This window comes from Xenopus tropicalis, chromosome 1, assembly GCF_000004195.4.
Source record: "Xenopus tropicalis strain Nigerian chromosome 1, UCB_Xtro_10.0, whole genome shotgun sequence".
Classification (NCBI taxonomy): domain Eukaryota; kingdom Metazoa; phylum Chordata; class Amphibia; order Anura; family Pipidae; genus Xenopus; species Xenopus tropicalis.
Window position 1 is genome coordinate 186,431,972 of NC_030677.2, and position 22,840 is coordinate 186,454,811.

The 22,840-nt window shown below is 41.0% G+C and overlaps 1 protein-coding gene across 2 annotated transcripts; it reads right to left on the reverse strand.

Annotated features, from left to right (window-relative positions):
- Positions 1-4,307: 4,307 nt before the first annotated feature.
- slc30a5 (solute carrier family 30 (zinc transporter), member 5) lies at positions 4,308-20,755 on the reverse strand. Of its 2 annotated transcripts, XM_031899676.1 has the most exons (17): positions 20,439-20,755; positions 18,480-18,602; positions 17,856-17,922; positions 16,545-16,630; positions 15,311-15,398; positions 14,960-15,047; positions 14,755-14,831; positions 13,553-13,723; positions 11,470-11,758; positions 10,207-10,415; positions 9,414-9,571; positions 9,095-9,224; positions 8,074-8,323; positions 7,590-7,816; positions 6,686-6,814; positions 6,020-6,096; positions 4,308-4,897 (listed from the first exon to the last, which is right to left on the reverse strand). In XM_031899676.1, the coding sequence occupies exons 1-17, from the start codon at positions 20,507-20,509 to the stop codon at positions 4,882-4,884; spliced, it is 2,256 nt and encodes a 751-aa protein (XP_031755536.1). In that variant the 5' UTR covers positions 20,510-20,755; the 3' UTR covers positions 4,308-4,881.
- Positions 20,756-22,840: the final 2,085 nt, after the last annotated feature.

The window sequence follows — 22,840 nt, forward strand, 5'->3', positions numbered from 1 at the left end:
TGGCACTGCTCCTACAGTCTGCACAATAACTGTATACAGTAGAACCCCAAATTTATGTCCTCGGATTTCACGTTTTCCCACTTTTTACACCTTTTTTTGTTGTCCTGCTAATTTTAATACATCCCTATGGGCTCTTTTCCTGGATTTTACATATGAATTTTCCGCATTTTACACTGTTTTTATCATGCCTCTCCCTAGAAAATTGCTTAGTTTTAAGGTGAAAATACAGCTTTCTTTAGGAATCAAAGTTTCCCCCATGTCTTGCGATCACAGGCACCATCTTAGGAAGGCCATCGTCACCACAATCGCCTCATATTTCATACTGCGCATGCGCACCGGGAGCTTACAAAATACCGTGACAGTTGCACAAGTATGGGGAACGGCTGTACAAGGTGCGGATTTTTGTTAAAAGATAAAGATTTTTGTTTTAGATGGAACAATACAGTGCTGTACAGTATTCTTTTCCACATCTTATTTATTTATAGTGATATTCAAACTTCTAACAAACACATGCATTAAATGCAAAATGTTTTACAGTACTGTAAAAAGTTGTTTCAGTACTTCTGCTAAAACCTGTGAAATAACTCAGTAAAGGAACTGTGTTGCAAATAAAAAAATATTCCTGTACTTATTTCCTTTAAATCGTTGACATTTATTTGTCCTTAACACATTTCCCTGATTTTACATTTTCCCTGATTTTACATCTTTTTTTTCCATGGTCCCCTGAAAAACGTAAAATGGGGGTTCTACTGAATTAAAAAACTTTTTAATTGCAGTACCACCTCAGTATATGTACTTTTTTGTAGTGTAAATGGTTTATTTGTGGGTTTCTACTGCTCCTTCACCCCTCTGAGGTGTGAACAGGTGAACAATGGGGGTGATTACAGTCTAAACCTGAGGTGTGAACACTGCAGGGATTAAAAAATGTGAACAGTACAGGGGATTACATGTTTAAACAATACAGGGGGATTACAGCCTGAATCTCAGTACTGATACCATTTAAAGCTTACACAAAGGTAAGCCATCAAAGCAGCCAGACAGGTGGGGGGCCACACAGAGGGGGGTCGCATGCAGGCCGCCAGTTGGACAGCACTGATTTAGATGATGCTGAGACTCAGTTAGAGCCAGCTGCATATTTGTGCGACTGCAACTGCAACTGCAACTGCATTGGTAAATGAGCCCTAGGAGCGGGCAAAACACCCACCATGGCTACATACTGCAGCAGAGCCTCTTTACAACAGGAAACTTACAAAAACCCCAATCCTGCATTGCTCTTTATCAGTGAATGACAGACCCATGCAGACTTTGTGTGAAGACCCAGCACTTTAACAACAATTTGGGGCAAACGCCATTTTATGAATGTGTCCCCAATGCCACAAACAGCGCAGCTTAGAGATAACAAGCACCCAGCACATTGCAGGGCAAACACCAAATTTTCAGTTACAATATCATTAGGCCAAGCTCTGTTTTTTCCTTAGTCCTACAGAAAAAAATATTATAAACGGTGATAATATATTCGGCAGATGAATACAATCTACTTTGTTACGTTCATCCTTATGGAGGGGACTGTAGCCCTATCAATATACTCCCAATATACATGTTCTTGATAAGCTGGGTAAAGCATTTGCACTTATTTATCCTGTGTGCGCACTATTAAAAGCACAAGCCGCCTTTGCAACCCTGAGGGAATCAAATAAACGTCTCCAAGATGGCGCTGAGCATGGTGTTACAGAGCTCACATCCCTACCTGTGGAGATGAAACAAGGCAGCCTGTGAGGGAAAAAAGGAATATCCTTATCCAAGATCGGGCATGTGCGACCCAAACGCAAATATAAAACAGTGTGCAAAGCAGTTTGATCTGGCTGCTGCTCAGCGTCACTATAAAAAGTTACAATGTTGCAGGTGCCATGTCGCAGGCTGTGGCACTATTTGTAGGCTTGCAGGGGACAATTTGCTGCTAGTTAGAGACTACTTTTAACCTCTGAGCGACTAAATGCCGCAATGTGCTATGTGTTGGAACTCAGTGGTAAAAACTGCAATGTAGGGGCACTAAAACCTTGTGGGCTTGCACCTTGTGTAGCTAAATGCTGTAAGAGCCATCCCCAGGGAACTCTAAGTGCAGGGAAGCCAATGAGCAATGGGACACCTGCACCAACTCAGCAGAACATGCGGGGGCCCTAACATATCAGTTGGAGAGGTAATATTTTGGCCGACACATGGGCCAATGTCCTGCTGTAGTGTCCCAAGCCTGAAGCCAGTATCTATTGGTGAAGGGGCACCTTTATGGCCAGAAGGTACCATACTGTCAAGAAGGCAAGATGTAGGATGGAAGGCAGAGCATCAGACTATTAGCCGCAGTGCCATATAAGTGATGGTGTTCAGTGGCTTTATAGGACAGCGTTAGGATTCTGAAGTGGGGGAAGATTACTCTGAGCCAGTATCGGACTGAGATGCCTGGGGCTCACCAGAAAACCTTGGACCATGAGCCCATTCTCTAAACTATTATTCCTCCTTTGCTCATTTAATCTCTTTATTATCCTAGTCTCTTTGTTCTTATACAGCAATAGGGAATGACCATGAAGCAGGCCACCAGGAGTTTTCCTGGTATCTCAATGGACCAGTCCAACTCCTGCAAATAGTTAGCAGCAAGAGGGCCCACTGACACCTGGGTCCCCCGGGAGTTTTCCTGGTTTCCTGCTGGGCCAGTCCAACACTGCTGTGAGCACAGGAATAATATTTAGGCCTGAACTTCATAAACTGTCAGATGGACAAAACACATCTGACAAATTGTTGGGTGTAGTTTCATGGGTTACAATACAATGGAACTGATAAGAAAATCTCATGTTTAAACTACATGAAAGGATTGCTATCCCACACAACATGCTTGTCAGAAGGGAAAGCAGCATGCTGCATCTTCATCTGACAAGATAAAACCTGATGGATTCTGACAGATTTTTTTCTCATTGAAATTCATAGTATGTCGGATGTAGATGCAGGAGCAAACCCCTCTATCCTACTTTACATTACGGCCTATGGAGGTCAGGTTTTGTAGGATCCTACAAAATCTTGTGGTGTTGCATGACAAAATCAGATAAAATGTGACCCACAAAATCTGATCAAAATCTTCTGTCGAGTTTAGCCCTTAGTATAGTCCCTGCAGATTGTAAGGGTGCACTAGTGACATGGCCTCTCTTCGGGGGGAAACCCTGTTCCTTGGTCATTGCTGGAACTTAAAGCAAACATTACCGACCTTTTATGTGCTTTTTGCACAAGCCAGAGACATTTAGTTAACATAAGCATAAATTTATTCTGGTTTGGGGATAGCGCCATCTGCTGATAGTCTGGAGTTTCAATGATGAAGTGTGAAAGTTTATTTGAATTAAAACAATATAAAATAAACAAAGTTATAATAAATGCCTTTGTTGGGAGCGGTTTGTTAAACACATTTTGTCATAGCTGAGTGTAAGTAAGAAACTTTAAGAAGTTTCTGCTCTACACAGTCCTACATTTTGCTGGGACAGGGATCACTGAAATTAGACCCCACGGCGGAAGAGTCATTCAGAATTTCTATTCAAAATATTTTACTGTACTAAGGAACAATACGTAGTGACTTATAGTGGTTGTTCTCCTGTAAATTAAATTTTAGTATGATGTATTATATTCAATGATATTTTGAGACAATGTGCAATTGGTTGTCATTTTTTATGGTTTTTCAGTTATTTAGCTTTTTGTTCAGCAGCTATCTGGTTGCCAGAATCTCATTTACCTTAGCAATCAGGCAGTGGTTTAAATGAGATTGGAATATAAATTAAAGAGGGGCACGGAAAATTAGGAGGATAAGTAATAAAAAAAATAGTTCCTCAACTATTAATAGAAACCACGTAGGATCCTCATGAGTGATCGTGTCTGCTACCAAAACAAGAACAGGGATGTCACATAAGAAATAATAATAATATTCCTGCATTTGCAAAAAACCTTACTGTCCAGTGTGGTGGGTAGTGATGAAAAGGGGCAGGACGTGATTAAGAGTGGTGAGGGATGATGAAAGGGGGTGGGATGATGACACAATAGATTGAAAAGGTATACCTGGGGTGAATGGGGCAAATTCGTGGGGAAGGCCAGGTAATTACGTTGCCGGTAAATTTGTAATACCGGCCCTAATCAAATGATATGTTTTTAAAATCACAGGCAAATGTGAAATGTGTGCAACATAAATACACAGCAAGTGTTTTAATTGAAAGGACCCTGGCCATCAGCCCTAAGGCACAGAGATAGGAGAATCATACAAAGATACATTGAGCCATAAATCAAGCACCCAAAACTTCATGGTTTATTTAAAATACTTTATCAATGAAGTTTCTTGTGTTAATTTAAAGATAGCCCATGATCTTTATTACACACTACGTAAACAGAACTCTGTAGGAATGGTGAAATCAACCAACTCTAATAGGAGTGGCCACCACAAGATTTATTATACAAAGACAAAACACAGTATAGAAGCCCCATCTCAATCCCATTATTTCAAAATAAAGAACAGAACCATTCTTACCATAATACATATATATATAAAACATCCTGATTCAGTCTCTAAAAGGACAGAATAACCATGAATTATAAAATCCAAATTTATAGAAAGTCTTATATCTGTACATTTATGTACAAGTTTGTGTTTATTTTTCCCTGGACAAAAGACGGATAAATACTGTTTGGAAGTTCTGGTTTTCTGTCACATTATATAAGTCCCGTCCTTGTAATATTTGATAGTGTCCATCTGTTTGGTCATGATAAGGACATCTTGAAATCCGGTACTAAGGCCAGACATGTGCTGGAAGTAGGCTTCTTTCTCCACTTGCACAGTGAGGTTGTTGACTCCCGCGTCCTTTAGAAGGGATGTAACCTGTCATCAAAATCAGACAGAGGTGAGCACACTGACATTTATATTACAAAATGCAATCTTATACACCAACTAAGTGTCTCTACCTGGGGTACAATCATCAAACTGCAAAGAGCTAAAGCAGCTGGCTTCATATGGGCAGTTGGTATCTGTAAACCTTCCTAAATATATATACATTATAAGGGTGAAGACACACAAAGCTACATAGTTGCAGCTACTTGTCATGGCTACTAAATGCCAGGAAATCCCCTGCCATAGACAATACTGAAAATGACCTCTCCTAAAACACATGTAGAGACAGTTATCAGTAAACGGTCCGCATTGTCTATTTTAGTAGCCATGACAAGCAGCTGCTACTAGTAGCTCCTCGAGTCTTCACTCTAACACAAAAAACACCTACAATGCTTTCTGTCCCTGGAATTCTTTTCTACAACAGAAAAAGATAGGAGAATAAAAAGATTTTGGATAGGAGTCCTCTCAAGCCCCTGTGAGCCTGCATTGATAAATAGGTTAGATCTGGTACAGAAAATAAGCTAAACCAATCCCTACTATAGGTAAAAATTACTCTTTACTGCCCAAGTACCAGAATTGTCATATACATAAAGTCAAGAGAGAGAAAGGGCTTCTAATTGTGGGTACAGTGCTAGGAAAAATAAATGCACAAATGTGTAGGTATGAAAAGATTGTTTCACTATAGTGCCTATTGTCAATACTTCTGCTGAGCCTATAGCTGAACAGTGTGCATCTCTATAATGTTCAAGGGAGCCTTGTTCTTTACAGCTAATCATGTGTAAAGTCTACAATTCTATTTACATGTTTTACACTTGAGTCCAATAAGTAAGCAAAGTATATTTAAGTTAAATTAGTGAAGTCTCAAAAGGCCCCAAATCAAAGCAAAACTAAAAGTGCCCCACCAAGCTCTATATTAATCCTAGTGTGGATGGATGCAGTGCAGCCAGGAACTAGTTGGCTCTATAATGCAGTAAAGGACTGCTGAGCTCCAATTTGCAAAGGTGAAGAAGTGTCTTGGAATTTTACCCAGAGCATTTTTGCCACTGGGTGGGATGAAAAAGTTTCTTGATGGGGAAAAATATACAAATTAAAATGCAAAAAGTTTGCACCCACCTCATCTGCCTTATTAAAAACTTTTCTGGAAGCCTGAGCATTTCTGCAAATACAGCACAGTTAATGGAGTTGTTCACCTTTGAATTAAAATTTTGAATTGAATTTTAGTATGATGTAGAGAGTAATATTCTTAGACAATTTGTGATTGGTCTTCATTTTTTAATATTTGTAGTTTTATAGTTATTTTTAGTTCAGCAGCTCTCCTGATTGGAGTTTCAGCAGCTATTTGGTTGCTAGGGTCCAAGTTACCTTAGCAACCAGGGAGTAGTTTGGAAGAGAGACTGGTATATGAATATGGGAGGGCCTGAATAGTAAAGAAAGTTACAAAAAGCAAGATCAATAATTAAAAAGTAGCCTCACAGAGCAAGTTTTTTGGCTGCTGGGGTCAGTGACTACCTTTAAAAACTGCAAAGAGTTGGAAGAAGACCAATTGAAAAATTGCTTAGAATTAGCCATTATATAACATACTAAAAGTTAAAGGTGAACCACCCCTTTAATTTGCAAAAGATCGCAACCAACTTCTGTGTGCTATTAAGGCAGGAGAAGGCAAACTTTGGGGCAGGAGCAGAACCAAAATGTACCTGGCTAAAAGGGGCTGGGGAGAATATGGTGTTTATTGTGGTTACAACCAATGCTTCAGGCTCACATTAGTCAAAGTGCACTTACCTGCTGAATGATCCTCTGTTCTACAACATCTGACATCACCTGAACATGTATAGTCCCTGCAACTAGAGAGGCAGAATGGCGCCAGAAATGTGGATCCCGGTAGGAGATTAGACCGTCAAGGTTAGAAATCTGGAAGAAAAAAAAAGTGTTTAAATAAAATTATATTTATATATGATCATTAATATAACTGGATAAGCACAATAGAGACTGTTTCCGCACACCCTAGCTCTCCAAACTTGAACGCCAGGTGCACAGTGCAAGAGGGATCAGCACCCTCCCAAAACTACAAGGCAACAAAAAAGCAAATGGCACTCAGGGCTACAAGGGAAAAACCCTTTAAAAATTTATTGCGGAGGTGCAACGTTTCGGAGCAAAAATAGCCGAGTGCCATTTGCTTTTTTGTTGCATTAATATAACTGGCACATGACTAGTATTTCAGTGCTTGGGTTTACACCTTATTAGGTGTATCTATAACGGTTTCTTTTTACAGAGGGATCTTTTGAATGATGCATCACAGTTGCATTATAGTTACATAGGGCTAAAAAAAAAAAGATCCAAGAGTCCAGAGTCCATCAAGTTCAAGAAAATAAACGCACTGGCCCATTTATAAACAGGAAGTGCACAGACTATACTGTGCTAATCTCTAGCGCTCTGGTAGAAAAGTCTAAACCACATTAGTCTTTACAGTCCCATATTGTTCTCCATAAAATAAATTCAGTGCTTCCATCTCAAGACTTGAAGGCTACCTAGCCTTAAACAGGAGTAGCTTTTGTGCTAACTAATGTCTGTTACGCTTTTGTCAGGACAGACAATAGCGATGGTGGGGGCCAGCGTAAATTAGCCTTTGGGGAGCCATTTCTTATGATACGGTTATTATAATAAACAAGGTATGCGGAGCTCTAACCTTTTCAAGTGCAATGTTTATTCCTTTTTCAGTTTCTTGTGGTATCCTCAGAAGAATCACCTGGCAGGCATCCTTAAGCAAAGGCAGGACACTGCCAAATATTAAGACAGCAATAAACAGCGAGCATAAGGGGTCAGCAATGAGCCAGCCAAACTGTCGAATCAGGATGGTTGATACAATGACTCCAACACTGCCAAGTGTATCTGCCAGTACATGTAAGAACACACCTACGAAATGGAAAGTGATCATTGAGATCTACACATTTTAATGTTAATTTTTCCATTTTTAGCTCTATGTTTTTTCTACAGCTCAGAATATACAATCTTCAGTAGATAATGGGATTTATATGTGAAAAAAAGACAAAGCCTTTGTTTCTACAGCCTTTTTATAGGTTATGCCACATCTGCTAGGATTTGTAGATATCAGATGACAAGGGAGTGACTAGATAGAACGGACTAACATGGAGGTCAGAACATGCATTTACCTCTCATATTTGCATTCATCCCTACTCCAGCAGACCCATGAGAGTGTCCATGGTTGTGGGTATGTCCATGGTTATGGCCGTGGTCACTGTGTGAGTGACCATGGTTGTGCCCATGACTGTGTCCATGCCCGTGGTGAGAATGGCCATGATCATGAGAAGGACACCCTCCTCGAGCAGCCCCATGGGAATGAGCATGGCTGAAAGCACAGATACCAACAAGGTTTACGATCAGTCCTCCAACTGAGACAGGCTATCAAAAAGAAAAAGACAGCACATGGTTACAAAGATTATACTTACACGACAAAAAATATACACACACCTATACCTACAAAGAATGCAAAGACATTTTGTACAAAAAATGCAGTCCAGCCCCTTTCAGTTGTATAATATTTTACTTTGGCTAGTTCCACACACGATAATTTGGCTCTAAATGCAGGAAACAATGTCAACTGAATACATTCGATCAGGGTCAGGCACTAAATGGGTTCATAGCAAACTATATCCCCAAGTTCAACATGAGTTCACTGAATAGTGCTTGAGCTAAACATACTTTTTTGATAAACAGATCACCAGTACAGAACCCCCTCCCCTACACCATCAGGCTAGTGGCAAACTGCGATTTGTATGAAAGTGGAGAAAAGGATGTCTTTTGTAGGATGCTAAAACAGGATTTAGGTTCCCCTTGTAACTTAAACAGCACTTATCACTTATTGCCTGCACTCCAGAAGGGAGAAATATATTTTTTTTTGTAACAAAAGCACCCTATCAAGTACAGTGGCCCCTGCAGCGGGAGGCAGCTTCCAGTGTGATGTTGGAGCACACACATGCACATAATGAGCAAGTTCCCTGCAGCTAGCGCATTATGCACAAGACGTAGATAGGACGGCACATCCCATGATACTATACCACAAACATATGCATTATGGGCAAGCTGGGACACAGTGTGCTCAATAGTGCAAGCTCTGTTAGTGCCCTACAATATGAACTGCACTTGGTACCTACAAACACCTGTTGTACTTACAGTAAGCATGTCTGTATTGATGTCCGGAGGGTCGTATATCCTGGCCACAGCCTCAATGAAAACAAAAAATGCTATAACCACCAGGAAAAGCCCATTAATAAATCCAGACAGAATTTCTACCCGACCATACCTAAAAGAACAGGAAAGAAGACTTATATTGTGGTGTACCAATTGGTTACTAGTACATTCCAACTAATTAAATGGTTTGATATAGCACAAATCTTGGAACAGGAACACAGAGGACACAAACTCCTATATCACAAGCAACAAACTAGGTAACAACGGTATTAATAGCCATAAATGTATGAATGCACATTACCCATAGGAAAAGATTCGAGTTGCTTTCCACCGAGTCATTAATGCAGCAATAAGGCCCATCACTAATGCAGAGCAGTCAAACAACATGTGGAATCCATCAGATAATAAGCCCAGACTATTGGTCCATACTCCATAGAAGATTTCCACAAATGTGAAAGCCTACAGACATTGAATGGGTTAAAGTGTTACCATTGTTATCAGACTCATAACTCATTTAGTAGAGCTTATCTCTAAAAGCCTCATCCACACCAACAAACGTATTTTATTAAGTGTAAAGCCATGCTATGTTCCAGCAAACTTATAACAACCGTGTAACCCACCAAGGTTCTAATTTATTTTATTTTATTATTGTAAAAAAAAAACTAATAAAAAAGGACCTAAAAAAAAAGCTTCACCCACACAATGGACTAAGAACAACTTAGCCAGTCTGATTGGGTCAAGCACACAGATCCAGCTTGGCATCCCTTTAGGACTGGTTGTAGAAGATGGCAGAAAGGATATATGTAGGACATAGCAGAAAGGGTATATGCCCTTGTGTGGCAAGTAATTACTTGAATGAATACAGGTGCCCTTAAAGCAGTAGTTCCAAATCTGTAAGGCTGACCCCCATAAGTTGGTCCCAGGGTAGTGGCCAAACCTTGAAATTATTATGTCAGCAGGCCATTGTCTTGGGCCCATGAGTGGCTTAGTCATGCCTTTTATAAATGAATTGACTGTAATCTACACCATCTACTAGGTTCAGCCCTTATCTATATTAGTTTTATTACTGCACATAGACCAGAGGAAGAACGGACCAGATTTAGACACAGGAAGTAGAAGATCTGTCTGGAGTCGTACTCTTCCAGGATTTGCTTCAGGGAATCTTTCAGGAACCTGGGCATGGAGGGTGAAGTATTGTGCAAGGCATCTCCCATGAAGTTATACAGGGGCGTGCCCTCAGGGGAGTAACCAACCAGCGTGCCCCTCTGTCCCTTCCTTGAGGAGGATGCCAGGATTTGTGCAGCTGCAAAAACTCAACATTAGTATTCAGGAATAGGAAACAAACAACAAGGTTCCAAGTACAGTGGGCCAAAATCACAGGATACAAATTCAATAATCCAAAAGTATTAAGGCAGGTAGCTTGGCTCCTGATCTAACTATAAGGAGAGTGTGTTAGTCTCAGTGTGATAGGGCATGATAGGGCATTTAGGCTAAGGGGCAGATCAAAATGTAAGTTTAGAGCATAATAGCGATGAGCGAATCTTTTGCTTCGCCATAAAATTTGTTAAGCAAGAAAATTCGCGAAACAGTGAAAAATACACAAAACGCATTTGTTGCACATGACGCCCATTCTGACGCGACCGCGACTTTTTCTGACTTGCGACAAATTTTTCAGAGACTAATTTTCACAAATCAATTCGCCAATGGCGAAATGTGGAAATTCGCTGTGAATCCATGCCTGGCGAAAAAATTTGCTCATCACTCGTGCTTGATACATAAGAACTCACCCACTTTCTATTCATTCCTATGTGATGTTTAAAAGCGTATAAATCAATGGGTGAAATTAGACTTCACCAGTTAAAACGTTTCATAAAACCCCCATAGAAATGAATAAAATGTAGGTGAGTTTTTATGTAGGGTCTGCCTGCCCTATATGCTGCCTGTGTATGCCATACTCTGCCTGCCTTACTCTTCCCTGCCTGTGTGTGCCATACTCTGCCTGCCTTACTCTTCCCTGCCTGTGTGTGCCATACTTTGTCTGCCCTATGCTGCCTGTGTGTGCCATACTCTGCCTGCCTTACTCTTCCCTGCCTGTGTGTGCCATACTCTGCCTGTCTGCCCTATGCTGCCTGTGCGTGCCATACTCTGCCTGCCCTATGCTGCCTGTGCGTGCCATACTCTGCCTGCCCTATGCTGCCTGTGCCTGCCATACTCTGCCTGCCCTATGCTGCCTGTGCGTGCCATACTCTGCCTGCCCTATGCCGACTGTGCGTGGAAAGCAGTGATCAATTCACAATTAAGATATTCCTTATATAAACACAATCATTGGATAAACTTTACAAAAAGGTACTACTTACACAGAATGAAAAAGATGGCGCTGACCACTACACCTCCAGACAGCACATGCTCAGTATGAAGCTGGTGCGCAGGCTTATTCATGGCCCGAAGCTGGTCAGTTATTGGATGAGTCCAGAAATTACCCAACAGCAGTGCGCTAGTAAAAATGAGGAAGGACCCATAACGCGCACATTTTGAAGGCTCCATTTTAACCGAACAAACAGATTCTACATAGAAATCCATTATCATGACAGAAAAAATGACAGTCATAAAAGGCATTATGAGTGCAGACCAGGACTCTATTTTGCTCTGAAATAAATATAAGACAGAAGCCAATATTAATGGGACAATATATCAACAAGTGAACTGGCAAAACATTAAACAAATACTATTAATTCTGAGAGACTGAAATATACACCTACATCGAAATATCACTTGAACAAACAGCAGAGCCTATAACAGCAATAAGGTAACATGTATTTCATCATTTATAACTCAAATGTGTGGTTGCTAGGGTCAGTAGTTTAGGTTCCAAATGAAAATAAAAAAAAAGGTAACAGGTTTTTAAGGTGGCAAGATGCAGGTATCCATCCCATTGGCCTTTCTTGTCTACATCTCTGCAGCTTCGCTGACCCCGGCAGAAAACAAACTATTGTTCTTCGGCCTTAAAATGTTATTGTTACTTTCATTCCTTATCTATTTAGATACACTCTTATTCATTTTCCGTTCTCTCACTTAAACCCCTACCAGGTTGCTAAGATAAAGAAGACCCTAGCAACCAGATAGCTGCTGAAATTCCAAACTGGAAAGTTGCTGAACAAAAAAATAAACTGAAAAACCACAAAAAATAAAAAACAATTACAAATTGTCTCAGCATTTCATTGTTCACATCATACTAAAAGTTATTAAAAGTGAACAGTCCCTTTAAGAGGCACTGAGGCTCCCCTTCACTTCCACATCAGCCAGTGTACCATGCAATCTCAAATGACGTGAAGCAGCAAAGCAGCCTAACACCATAAAAGCCATTAAAATAACCTGCCTTAATTTGGAGCTAAGCTCCTCTTTAAATATTTTAAGCACACAGAAGTTACCTGTCTTCTCTGGCTTGGTTTATGTAGCAATTAGGGTAAGGGTGAAGACACACAGAGCTACTAGTAGCTGCTACTTTATCACAGCTACTAAATACCAGAAAATACCCTGCCATAAACAATACTGAGAATTGCCTCTGCTAAAACACACGTAGAGACAATTATCAGTAAATGATCAGCATTGTCTATTTTAGTAGCCATGACAAGTAGCTGCTACTAGTAGCCCCATGTGTCTTCAATAAGGGCCGTGGCAGACGGGGAGATTAGTCACCCACGACAAATCTCCCTTGTCGCGGGCGAATAATCTCCCCGATACGCCATCCCACCGGCTTGAATGTAAATCGCTGGTGGGATGGCATATGCGGCTTCTTCCGTAATTTCGGGAAATCGCGGCGCCGCATATGCCATCCCACCGGCGATTTACATTCAAGCCAGTGGGATGGCATATCGGGGAGATAATCTCCCCATCTGCTACGGCCCTAAAGACACACAGAGCTACTAGTCATGACTACAAAAATAGACAATTCTGATCATTTACTGATAATTGTCTCTATGTGTGTTTTAGCAGAGGCAATTCTAAGTATTGTCTATGGCAGGGGATTTTCTGGCATTTACTAGCCATGACAAGTAGCTACTACTAAGTAGCTCTGTGTGTCTTCACCCTAAAGCTACTAAATTCTTTGTTTTAATAATAGGTCACAGTTTGAAAGGCACACCATACTTTAAGTGTTCAATATGTGTATACTATAGAACAGTGCTGTCCGACTTATAACATATAGTGGGCAGAATATTTCTTGTGCATATGCTTATGTCATCCAATGAAGTCTATGGAGACACTGACTAGACCGGTGGCCATAAAAACTCTTTGGAGGGCAACATTCGGCCTGTTGGGACTCCAGTTGGACAGCCCTGCTGTAGAATACTGATTAGGATATACATACACAAATATTTGTGAATCGGATATTAAAACAATTCTAGGTAAATAATTGCATGTTCAGACTGATATCCCTTTTACCTCGGTAGTTGCAGAAAGGATGATGACCCATGGAGACAGTATTATTACAGAGACAAGGTGAGACAATGCCTGAAGACGCTTGGCGCCACCAATATCTAAAGATAGCTTTCTGGAAGCTGTGTGAAAACCAACATTGAAACATAAAGCCAACACAAGCAACAGTACTCCTCCCTGAAACCAACAAGAAAACAGATAAACTTGATTAATAGATACATTTGGGCAGAGAGAAATTAGCAACCAAAACACTTGACCATAATAGAGATTAAAGCAATTTAGAGCTTAGAGGATAAGGACAGATGTATTAATTGGTTCAGGGTGGATTCTTAGGGCTCTGGCACACGAATGTAAATGAAAATGTAAATCGCCGGTGGGATGGCATACGCAGCGGCGCGATTTCCCTGAAATCGCTGAAGTTGCCTTGAGAGGAAACTTCCGCGATTTCAGGGAAATCGTACTGCCGCGTATGCCATCCCACCGGCGATTTACATTTTCGCCGGTGGGATGCAATTTCGGGGAGATTAGTCGCCCGTGAACAGGGAGATTTGTCACGGGCGACTAATCTCCCGTGTGCCAGAGCCCTTAGCCTGTGGAAAAACACAATCTGCCCCAAGCTCAAAAAAAGCTTTTGGTTGTACCTGCACCCTGAGCCATTGCATCAGCCAGGGTGCAAGGGCAAAAAAAGCATTTACTAGGGGAGGTGGTGGGTGTCTTTGGCACCCCCAGTGAATCAGGGTTTCCTTGTCATTTAAAAATATTTACTTCTGTAGTGCTAATTCAACAGGCCCATTAGCTCCTACAGCAGGTACCCGCAGAAAATGTGGGTATGTGGAAGAGACGCACCAACCCAGATTCGGCTGAACCCCAGTGTTTCCGGTTTCAGACTTGGCTGAACCCATTTCAAAAACTACATATTATTATGTGACATAATATTATGTACCCTTTCTGCACTCATGCCATTGTTGAGATTGTTGTTTGCAAAAGCTCATTTAGGCAAGCCACAGTCATTTTGGAACAAAGACTGGAAAATCTATGGGATGATTTGAAGCAGGCTGTTTATGTAATTTAACTGAACTGGAGAGATTTTGCATGGATGAATGGTCAAAAATAAGAGGGGTTCCCAAACTTTTTCATATGACTTATATATATATATACACACACACACACAATTATATCTATACTATATTATACTTCTGAACACTTACCTTATGGTCAGCAACTCCTAAGAGAAAAAAAGCTCTGTACAGAAAGTGTGTGAGTGCACTGTCATGGTGCCCTTCAGCTAATTCAGAACTTGTAAGGAAAAAACACAGGCAGAACAGTAAATTTAATAAACTGTATTTTAGTCTAAGTGTACTTGATAGCACTTGAGAACACATAAATGGTTAATCCTGGTTCTGAAAAGGATACGGTGCTCTGCTATTTTCGCCATTAGATCATCATTATCGAATAGCAGCAAGCATATAACAGCAATAATGAAAAATGCAGCTCCCCGAGTCTGTGAGGGACAGAAAAAAATAACATAAAAAAGTTACCAATAAAAATCTCTATAGGTCAGTGATCCTACAGCTGCGATTCTCCTGCTGTTTCAACAGCTCCCAGCAGCTACTGACTGTTATTGGAACACGAAATGGAACATATTAGAACTGCCAGAACATGTGCAACACTTGTCCAAGTCTAATAACTCACAGCAATCAATTGGCAGTAACATGTAGCAACATTGCCTTGGTGTATAAGAAATGTTACGGGAAACGCACATACCTTGGATGGCCCTCCACCAGAACCAGTGAAAAGCACAGTGAGCAATGAAATGACTACAATATCGCTATGTTCAAAAAGCAGCAAGGTCCTATGAAAAAAAAAAAACAAGGGGTGATTTCATGGGTCAGTTTCAAAGCTCTGCCCTACCACATACTAACACCTGCTTGTGATGGCACAGAGAGCGTAAAATCAAGGATTTAAAGGGGTGGCTCACCTTTATGTTAATGTTTAGTATGTTATAGAATGGCCAGTTCTTAGCAACTATACAATTGGTCTTTTTTTGTTTGAATTGAGGGGTCCAAGCAGTAATTGTATGTATTTTAGCTTGTGTTTTTATTGTTAAAAGGTTTTTTTTATTGTATTATTTATTGATTGTAAGTAGACTGGCCAGTCACTAATGAATTATGTATGTTTATTATGTGAAGTAAAAGGTGACTAAATTCTACATAAGTTCCCCCCCCCCCCTCTTTTCTTTCTGTACCCCCACCTATCCCTTGTTAAAAAATGGAAAAATAAAGAATATTCAAAAAATTCTACATAAGTTGATTTTGTTTGGATACTGTTCCTTTAAGGGAATTTTTATTTTGTTGGTTTGAGCCACCAGCAAGTGGAAAGTTGGTATCTGGTTTACTGCTCCTATTCATATTCACTTTCTCATTCTAACCACTGCTTGGTTGCAAGGCTAATTTGGACCATAGCAACCAGAAAGCTGCTGAAATTCCAAACTGGATATGTTACTGAATATAAAGCTAAATAGTTTGAAAACCACAAATTAAAAAGTGAAGACCTATTGCAAACTGTTTCAGAATATCACTCTCTACAACACAGTAAAAGTTAATTTAAAGGTGAACAACCCCTTAAATAGTTATTCACTGGTGTTTTGGGCACTAACTAGTGCAATCATATCATGACTTCTGATGCCAGCTGTAACAGCTCAATCACAGGTTAAGAGTTGTGATCTGAGAATCACAGGTACAAATAAGTGATCCCACCAATCAAAGCTCCTAACTTGCATATTTGTACCCAGAATGTCACTATCTATGAGGCGTGTTTGTGTTGCCTCATTAGGCCTATGGCACAATGGCTCTGAACAAAAACTGCTGCCTGTCATGACTTCACACAGAGATATATAAGAAATGTGCTGTCTTAACAGGGTGCCTATAAACTATATCTGTGATTTCACTAGTTGGTTCAAAGATTGGGAAGTATTATGCCAATGCTATAATGTGATTACCTTAATGGGCCACAGAGCGTCAGGCCAAAGAACCACAGGAGTGAGATAATGCAGCTTACAAAAGCATGTTTTACAATACTGACCCACTGAAAGAAATAAAATACAAGACAAAAAAGTTATTAGCTGAATCTGCTTTTAAAGAACATACTACAGCAAAGTAAACTGCATTTGAGCTGTAACATACAGTACCATTTAATGCATGCAACTACATGGCAACATAAAATCCACCCTAGTCCTTAGTCTGCACTACAGGGCAAACTGGCAACGAGTGACATTTGTGTTGGCATGTGAATAGTTCCCAGTGTTCCAGAGGATAGACTATGAACAACTAACAACTACATTGCCATGCTGTGAAAAAAAATAATGTAACAGGCAAATTTTAATGCCCATGGTAGTATTAACTACTCAATGAGAGAGAAGTCGTGAGGTGACGTTTCCCTTACATGAATTATCCAAGCACATAAAACAGGCACTATTATTGTCATATTTCTTAAGAAACCTTCCATTGTTTGGCACTTTAAGTATTTAACAATTATGTTCAACAACAAAGACAAAACTAAGATTCATATGCAGAGATGTAAAGCCTCATTTTTTATATGGGGTGGGGGGTTATCTGTGTGTAGGGAGTATGCAGTCATTAAAGGATTGGATTCATTATTTAGTTCTGCATGTTAAGGCTAGTGCCACACCAGGCAGATTCTCGGCTTGCAGAAAAGCCCCTATGCTCCTAACTGCTTTCTGATGTGCCAGTGCCACTGTGTGGCCTGGTGTGGCACTAGCCTAAAGATCATAATTGTTTGGACTCATTATTGCAAGGTGGTGTGCATTCTTTTGCTCTTTTTACTATCAAATAAGTTGCCTTGTCTTTGTGCCTCAGCCATCAATAATCAGTAAACTTTTAGCATGCTGCATAGGGAAGTTACCATTATACAAGGTTAGGATATAGCTTGGCACTTACACATTTCTATTTTCCATGCTGCTGAGTGAATTGGAGCAAATCTTAGGCCTATTGTACGCAACTGAAATGCCATGTAAACCTGCCTGACAGCAGCAGTATCTGCCATATGGAATGTGTTTTCTGTTCATTTGGAATGGCAAACGGCTTCAGGAGCGGAATGGTTTTTGCAACAGTTCTTCCTGAAAGCTTTTGTGTGCACCAAAGGCCTTACAGCTCTAGAGTATAGTTGGCATTCACAGGCAAGTCTAAACAATTGGTATTTGCACATTTACCGATGCTTAAAGAATATTCCAGAAAGTGACCAGCCAGTAGTATTAACAAGACTTCTTGCATGTCTTTGTAAAATCACTCACCTGCCGTTTTGTAATTGACTTTCCAGATGAAAATGGCTTTTGAAACAAAACCATAAAACATGTAGAACTGTAAGTGGAAAAGAAAAAGAATGACAGCGTTAGAAACATATACAAGATATACATAGCCTGCAATCTAAGGCCTAGTGTGGACCTTAGGGGTAATTTGCAAAGCCTGAGACAGGATAAAGAAAGTCAGCAGAGTCCCCAGAAAGTAGTGACTATTATATAAACACGCAGTTAGTGGGAAGCTGCTACTTAAGGCCCCAAAGCAGCAAATTGATATTGTGATGTATTTGTATTGGTTTATATAACCTTGAAGCTTTCTTTGGAGTCAAAGGGACAATTTGGTACAAGGAAGTAAGGACAATGAACAAGTAAAAAGGGCAAGGTTTTTGTAAGCTTTGGAAGCTGTAATTGGACATAACAGTAGTAATCGGGATGAGCCCCCTTGCTGCAAATATACCCTTGCAATAAGGACCTCTGCACACTTGTAACCAGCCAGCTTGAGCAGGAAGGGGTTAAATACTAAACAAAGCACATAAGATAGAAACAGAATTTTTACCCCACATAAATGAGATGCAAAACAGTTTGTAACTTTGCCATGGAGCAGCCATCCAGACTTACCCTAGTTTTAATATAAAGATAAACTGTACAATGTGGACGACTTTTAATAGATCATAAGATTCAAATATTCCAAGAGCCTTCAAAAACTTTGTGAAGCACAGGAGCACAATGTATCGGGTTAACCTGTGGGGGGAAATACAAAAACCATAAGGCAATGTGACATTTGATTTCTAACTGCAGTAATATCACAGGAGGTTCATTCATTTTGTTTATAAGAAAACAATGGTAAAATAAAAAGGAAAAAATATAGCATGATTTACCAGCTGTAGGAATTACTGGAGTTCAATGAATATGAAAAAGTCTGACTGTCAGTAAGTCCCACTCCAACTTCTTCTTTCTTACAAGGTGGTTGAAATTATCATTCTACTGAGAAGCCTCTGTATAAACAAACCCCATCCTTCACCCATCTGCAGCCTTTGACAATAGGGCCAACTTAATATTGTTGTAAATTAGATGGAAAGGGTCAATCACAACTATTCATTATAATTGCTTACCTCAGACCCCAGGCAAGTGCTCTTTACTGAAAAACATGCTGGCTGGGGTATACGTTTAGTGAACGCCATGCCACCATATTCTTGCCTTTCACTGAGCCCCTTACAGCTCATCTAGGCTGTGTGCAGTAGAGTAAAATTTGAATTTAGAGCAGGAAAAATGAACATTTGCTGTACTGCACATGCACACAGCTCCCAAAACAGCAAAATGGCAGCCTGGCTCTCTCTTGGGTGCCCAAGCCTCCAGCCGCAACCAACTCTTCCTACCTCCCTGCAACTCCTCTCTCGGCAGCTCAGGGCTGGAGTTAGAAGAGGGAAAAGAGGCGAGTAGGGTCTTAGTACCCCTCACACCATGGCACCTAGGCATATGGCTCTTCTGCCTACCCCTAGTTTTGGCCCTGTCTCCAAGAGTGTTTAAAGCGTTGGAATAATTTATTAAATATCACTGAAACCTGCTGAGTGTCAAGATTGTTCTATCTAATCTATCATATCTATCTACAGTAGCTGCTTCAGTGTGTTATTCTCCCGGAATGGTGCATTCTCAGCTTATTACCAAGTGTGGAGTGGCAAGCTGATGACCAATTTAACTTTTATTTGGAACACTTCAAAAATCATGTAAGGGAAGAAGTACATCAGTGCCCCAACGCACTTGTCTTGTTACAGTACCCTATTATGAGCCAATCATTCTCCTGAAGTAAACACAGTTTGGCCAGGCATGTGGGAGGCCACACTGGATACTGATGCAGCGCTGTACGGCAGCTGCTTCTATACCCGGCACCTTCTATACCCGGCTGCTTGTAAACCCGGCTGCTTGTAAACCCGGCTGCTTGTAAACCCGGCTCCTTCTATACCCGGCTCCTTCTATACCCGGCTCCTTCTATACCCGGCTCCTTCTATACCCGGCTCCTTCTATACCCGGCACCTTCTATACCCGGCTGCTTGTAAACCCGGCTGCTGCTTCTATACCCGGCTCCTTCTATACCCGGCACCTTCTATACCCGGCACCTTCTATACCCGGCTGCTGCTTCTATACCCGGCTCCTTCTATACCCGGCTCCTTCTATACCCGGCTCCTTCTATCCCCGGCTGCTTGTATACCTGCTAGTATACCTGGCTGCTTGTATACCTGGTAGTATACCCGGCTGCTTGTGTATACCCGGCTGCTTGTGTATACCTGCTAGTATACCTGGCTGCTTGTGTATACCCGGCTGCTAGTATGCCCGCTAGTATACCCGGTTGCTTGCGTCTACCCGGCTGCTTGCGTCTACCCGGCTGCTTGCGTATACCTGGAGCTATGGCCAATGTGCCACTGAGTAGGATCTCTTCTTAAAACTGCAGGTTGGGGGGGATTTATTGGCAAACACCCCCCATAATAACAACTAAAATGAGTTGCCCAGAGACACTGATAGGAACAGCTGCCTGGGCCCCAGACATGGGGGGGATACCCTGCTACAATAGCCAAATATTACCTGGACTCTGGGGCATCTACTGGCCCCAGCCGGCCACTGCTCATTACATTACTGCTGTACTTCTCCTCCATGTCTGCAAGTCCCTCTCCCTCCTACAGCAGCTGGAGCTGGGAGCAAGGCTTCCGCTTAAGGCCACTACAGCTTCATCTACGGAGACACCCTAGGGCAGGCTACACCAGGACAGGTCCCACGGCCGAGCTGTAGCGCACCCACTGCCGGCAAGCACGCATACTTCCTCCCCGCTCAGCCTCCAGCACTGCCAACTAGCCGGTCTCACACGAACAGGCCCTGTCACAGTCACCTGACCTACTGATGTCACCAAACTACAGGCAGCCATTTGATCCAAAACTGCTTCTGTTGCGTTTCAGTGTACGTACCTCAGATTCCCAAGACGGACGCTCATACAGTGACAGCGCCATCTACTGGCCAGGAATGGGTCGTTCACTGATTCCCATTCTTATTTTGTATGATCCGCTGTCTGAAAGTGAAAGGGTAGTTCATCTAATTAGTTACTGTTTAGTCTAATGCATGCATTGTTATTCTGAGACAATTTGGAATTGGTCATATTGTATAGCTGTATCTATTTATCTATCATCTATCTATCTATCTATCATCTATCTATCTATCATCTATCATCATCTATCATCTATCTATCTATCTATCTATCTATCTATCTATATACATAAATAAAAAATAGATATAGATAGATATAAAATATGACCAATTCCAAATTGTCTCAGAATATCAATGTATGCATTGATATTATATTTAACCCTTTCAGACAGTATATATATATATGTACAGTATATATGTGTGTGTGTGTATACAGTAATACAAATGACAGTAGATCTATTCATTATCTCCTTTTGATGACACACAGGGTCATTTTCTAAAACTGGACAAATTTGCCCCTGTAATACCCCATAACAGCCAATCAGAATTTTGTTTTTTTTAAACTTTTCATCATTCTGTGACTTGGAATTTTAACAGCCATTTGATATTTCGGGCTTATTGGACCCAGCAAACAAGAGAAATGTGTCAGTCAAAATAGAAGACAAGAAGTATAATGGCTGAATAGAAAGTTATACAATAGAAAACCATACAGTGCAGATGCAAGTCAATTACATTACATTAACATTTATTTATAAAGCGCCAACATATTCCGCAGCGCTGTACAATAAGTGGGTTACATACATTGGACATACAGAGTAACATATAAAGCAATCAGTAACCGATACAAGAGGTGAAGAGGGCCCTGCCCAAAAGAGCTTACAATCTACAAGTCAATGTGTTTTTAGTTGCTGGGGTCAGTGACCCTGACATGTATAACATTTTCAGCTGCAGGTCAGACAGAGGCAAGACTGGAAGGCTAATGAAAACACCATAAACAATAAAGACCAATTTAAAAAGTTGCTTAAAACAGGTTTATCGTAAACATTTTAATACTTAACCCTCAGGTCCCCTACCAGTGGCCCCTTCATCTATATGCATAGACTTAAGGGCAGATTTATCAAAATGGGAGTTTAGAGCGTAATACATACAAACTTACTTATGTTCTGCTCATTCCTTTGGGATTTTTTAGAAACAAATGTATAAAAACTTTCACCAATTGATACATACACTTCTAAAAATCCCATAGGAATGAATAGAATGTGAGTCTTTTTTTATGTATTAAGTTCTAACCTCACATTTTGGTGAATATGACCCTTAAAAAAGGTGCATAGTTTTGTTACTGGCATGATAACCCACAGCATCCACAGTCATCAAATGTCCTATTTTCAAGCACAAAGACCTGTGCAAAACAGGGTGCCAAATGCATGGCTGTATTTTGTGCCCTTTGCACCCTGTCCTGTACTTAGTAAATGGCCCTTCTTATCTTTTTGCATTCAATAATTAATGAGTAGTGGTCAGATTTTTTTTCAGTGTTGGACTGGGACCCCAGGGGCCCACCAGAAAACCTTATATCATAGGCCCCCTCTCCAAACTATTTTTCCTCCTTTCCTCACCCAACCTGTTTATTCTCCTAGTCTCTTTTATTTACTGTACATGCTAGCATCTATTCTTCCATCTATTTCTCCTCTTCATTTCCATTTAGAAATAGGTAATGACCATATAGCAGGCCATTTGGTAAAGGGCAGGAGGGCCCACTGACACCTGGGCCCACCGGGAGATTTCCTGGTATCCTGGTGGGCCAGTCCGGCACTGTTTCTTTTTCAGGCGCCCATAGGCCGCCCCCATTCTCCGCTCCTCCCCCCTCAGGATCACGTACATCCTTGTAGATCTCATATAGTGCTGAAGGTTTCTCTGCATTCTGTCCCCAGTGCTCCAAATGTGAGGTGCAGCTGGGCGACATGCCGCCCCAAAATTTATGCAGCCCTAGGCCTGGGCCTTTGTGGCCTTTC

Coding starts and splice junctions, on each gene's coding strand:
- slc30a5 (XM_031899676.1), bottom strand. CDS start 20,509: ATGGAGGAGAAGTACAGCAGTAATGTAATGAGCAGTGGCCGGCTGGGG. Junction 15,048..15,310: donor CTGGTGGAGGGCCATCCAAG/GTATGTGCGTTT, acceptor TGTCCCTCACAG/ACTCGGGGAGCTGCATTTTT. Junction 11,759..13,552: donor TCCTTTCTGCAACTACCGAG/GTAAAAGGGATA, acceptor TATTTATTTCAG/AGCAAAATAGAGTCCTGGTC.